The following is a 4,366-nucleotide window of genomic DNA, read 5'->3' as shown; positions in this document are numbered from 1 at the left end:
TATATATAATAGATTATTTATTAATAGATATATAATAATTTAACAATAAAAATACATATTATTAGATTTATTATATTTTAACTTGAATATTAGAACAACGCAAATAGAATAATTTTAAATATCAGCGTGTGCCTTCACAAATAATATTAGAATTCTTAAATATCTTGCTTTTTTCTAATACATACTAGTATATATTTTCGAATTGTCTCTATAATAATAATTATAAATCAAAAATTAAAAAAAAATAAAGAAATACATAAATATGTATATTTCTGAAAGTGTATTCTATTATATATATATAATTCATGAACTAAAATTATTTCTTTTTGTAAAAATTTATCTATTTATTTTATTATGTTGAATTTTTAATTATTATATAGATAATTTATATATTAAATTAATAACTATGTCATTTTACAAATTAATGAGAGACAAATAATAAAATAGAATTTTTGCATATTACATAAATTTATTTAAAAAAATACTTCATGTAAGAAGTCATTATGTTTATAGCATCATATATTTCTTAAAATTTTTCATATAATAGATAACATATATATAAATATATATTTTAAATGAAATGTTATTAGAGATATACATTTCATACAATAACGCAAAATTTACATATTATATATCATAACAATTAAAAGATATATGTGAATCCAGCATTCCTATTTTTTACAAACATGGGATTTATTAAAAGGTATATATTTAATATATAGTGATTTAATATACTATAAAATAGTATTAATACAAAAAAAACAAATATTTTGATAAAATATTTTTAGTTATTTATGTTAAATATATCATAAAAATAAGAAAGGTTATATATTATGTCTAATATATAGTCCATTATAACGATTTTCTTATCTTCATATATTATTCTTTAATTCCTTCGTAAAAAAAAATGTATAAAAAAATTTAAAATTTCGGTAATAAAAATAAATTTTTAAAGTATTTTTTTAAATTTATATATGCCCATTACTATCATATTTCTTATACATAATATATATTTATTACATCTATACATTTTACATTCTCTGTATTATATATTCCTTACACATCGTTAAATTATTATATAAAATAATACTTAGCATAAAATTTTTATTAAATGTTTTATTTTATGCCTTTTGTTGTCATTAAAATGAATAAGTATAAAAATTGCTCTTAAAGATAAACTTTGAAAATAATAAAAATATAATATTTCCTTTCAACTATAGCGTTTTTTTTTGAATCTACATTTATTGTATTATTACGAAGTATTTAATTTATTAGAAATATAGGTATTATAGTATATGTTATTTTTCAAGGAAAAATTAACATTCGTTTTCTTTTACATTATAGGGATTACATTAGTATACAAGTACTTGTGAGAATATTGAAATATACAAAATGTTTAAAATTACGTTTAACTTTAGTATTAAATATATCAAGATGGAATGTATGAAATGTTTATTGGATTTCTCATTAAATTTAATAGTTCTGATTTAGATAAATATCCTGATGTTCCATATTCATATGTTTTATCTAAATTATTCCATTCTCTTTTAATTTTTTTTAATATTTTGTATTTCCATGTTCTAAAAGGTGAAAACTAGAAAATATATGGAAAGTATAATATATATTGTTTAAAATAATTCCTTATAATTAACAACCAGCATTATATAAAATCGTTAATATATTTAGGTTTTTTTTTTTTTTTTATTTTTACTTTATACAATATGAACAGAATTAGTAAAAATATAAACATGAATGTGATAACACCTACTATAGCTTTTGTACTTTTTCTGAAAATAGCACTCGCTTTTTTATCAATAAATTCCTTATTTAGGTGATTTCCAACTGAATGATTCTGGAAATTTTGCATTGTAATATATTCTATTCTTTTATTATCTAACTCTAGGCATAATACATTTGTAAAATAATTACTATATGAATTATTAATTAAATCATTAAAGGCTTCACAGAATCTATCTCCTTTCTTATCAATGCATTGAAATTTTATTGAATTGTATAAATCTCTTCTTATATATATATAGTCTGAGAGTTTCTTGCTGCACTTATAATTACTGTCATTAATGTATTGCTCAATAGTTTTATAATCGTTTACATAATCATTTAATGTTCTTAATTTATCTAAATCAATCTCTATATCGCTGTATTTAAGAACATCACATTCTTTTGTGCTAGAATTTCTTTGCAAAATATCATTTATTTTATTAATAACTCTTTTAGTTTTAATGTAACCATTATCATTGTTAATCTCCTTAATTACATAATCATATATCCAAAGTATAAATGATGTACATTTGTTATTTACAGGTATATGAAAATGATTCATTAAATCCAACATTTCCATAGCACCTGTAATATTCATACATATATTAATAAAAGCGATTATATCATCCATATTGTTATTTATTTCATAACAGTCTCTCTTCAAACCCATATCACTACTACCATTTAATTGATTGTAATACCTAAGAGAAGGTAATAATTTTTTAACTTCATCCTGTGATTAATATGGGAGGTATAAAATAAACGTTATATAAATACTTATATTTGTTATTAAGTATTTCCTCCTTTAGCAGAAATATTTTTATATTATCGGTTACTGGTATAATGATTGCACTGAATAAATTTTTGTTATATACCAAATCATCCATTATTAACGCATATAATGCTTATTTTAACTCATGTAATAAATGAATCAATAATAAATATATCTATAAAAAATTTAAATACAATGATATTTAACAACACAAGCATATATACAATTGTGAAAAATTTTTAATTTGAAGAGTAAATGATAATAAAAATTCATACTATGAAATATTTTTAAATTATTATTTCTATGAATTATTTTTATAATTTAATCATTTACTATGGTATTATCAATATAGTTAATACGAATCATGTAATAGATTAAATATATAATAATTGATATAAATAGAATAAAAAATAAGCACATTTCATAAAAATACTTCTTTCATTATAATTTTTTATATAATTTACTTTTTTATAAATTATATAACTATGCGCATTCGTATAAAAAGAATCTTAACCAAAAAGGAAATAATATATATTTTTAATATGTTTTAGAGAATATAAGTAAAATTACAAATGAGATTAATTATGATATACTATTAATAAGCATTATATTTAAATAATAACACATATATTTATATATATATATTAATTATTATAATGAAAAAAAATAAAATCCTATGCCATGTTAAATGAATAAAACTGAAGAGTATCCTTTCATCATATATTCTAAAGAACAAATCAAGTAATTCCATTAAAGAATATATTATTTTATTTCAACATAAAATAATATGCTATTAAATATTAACATTTAAAAGTAAATTGTCTTTCTCTGTTAAATTGTAAAAATATATAGAATTTATTATTCGTAAACTATGGACTACTTATAAATATCTATACTGGATATGTTATTTGTAATATTATTTTCTATTTTACAATATTGATATAATTATTTTAATAATTATATTATTATTAATACAATTACTATAAAAAATAAAATTAATTATAAATGCTCATACAATAAATGTGTAATTATCCATACTTTTTAAATACATAAAAATATTTATAAATTCAAATATAAGTATATAAATTATTGATAATTTCATTAAAAAAACTATTTCTAATATCAATAATATATTAATTTCTTTTTTTTCTTTTATATTATATTATATTATATTTTTGCATTATAATTTGTATTATTATTGGAAATATACTTTTTATTACTATATGCAAACGTAAATTATAACACGTACAATCCAGAGTCAATGTAAAATTTTTTATATTAAAATAATTTTTATTTATTATTCTATTAAATTGATAATTCATATGTTATTAATTTTTATATATAATTTATGGTTTAATCTGTAGTTAATGGTACAAAAAAATAAAAAATATATTCCTGAATAAAATAATATTAGCTTATATAAATTATTAAGTTCACTCTTATACAAACACATTCATTATATCATACTTTAAATGTTAATTAATAATTTATTATTTGATAAATAATCAAATTATATTGCATAAGTAGGAATGTTTATTATATATATAAATTAAAAAAAAATATATTAATATTATTTACATTTGCTTCACAATATTGATGTATTTTATAAATTATATACAGTTAATAACAATTGTTAAATATATGAATCATGATATCAGGATTATCAAATACCATAAATGTGTAAACAATATGCAAATATAAATATAATTAATAAAATTTAAGGCAATTTTATGTTAGTAAAGATATGCATGATAATTTATGAATAACACATATTTAGAATTAAAATCATTTTAAATATTTTAAAAATATGATAAA

The 4,366-nt window shown here is 17.4% G+C and overlaps 1 protein-coding gene across 1 annotated transcript; it reads right to left on the bottom strand.

Moving 5' to 3' along the window:
- Positions 1-1,429: 1,429 nt before the first annotated feature.
- On the bottom strand, positions 1,430-2,662 carry PGO_002410 (variable surface protein; the record flags this gene model as incomplete). Its single annotated transcript, XM_028691122.1, has 3 exons — positions 1,430-1,594; positions 1,712-2,512; positions 2,633-2,662. The coding sequence occupies 3 exons, from the start codon at positions 2,660-2,662 to the stop codon at positions 1,430-1,432; spliced, it is 996 nt and encodes a 331-aa protein (XP_028546923.1).
- Positions 2,663-4,366: the final 1,704 nt, after the last annotated feature.

The sequence above is a fragment of the Plasmodium gonderi genome, assembly GCF_002157705.1.
Source record: "Plasmodium gonderi DNA, contig: Pgo-contig_255, whole genome shotgun sequence".
NCBI lineage: Eukaryota > Apicomplexa > Aconoidasida > Haemosporida > Plasmodiidae > Plasmodium > Plasmodium gonderi.
The sequence above is the reverse complement of the archived record's forward strand: the minus strand, read 5'-3'. Positions and strand labels throughout refer to the sequence as shown.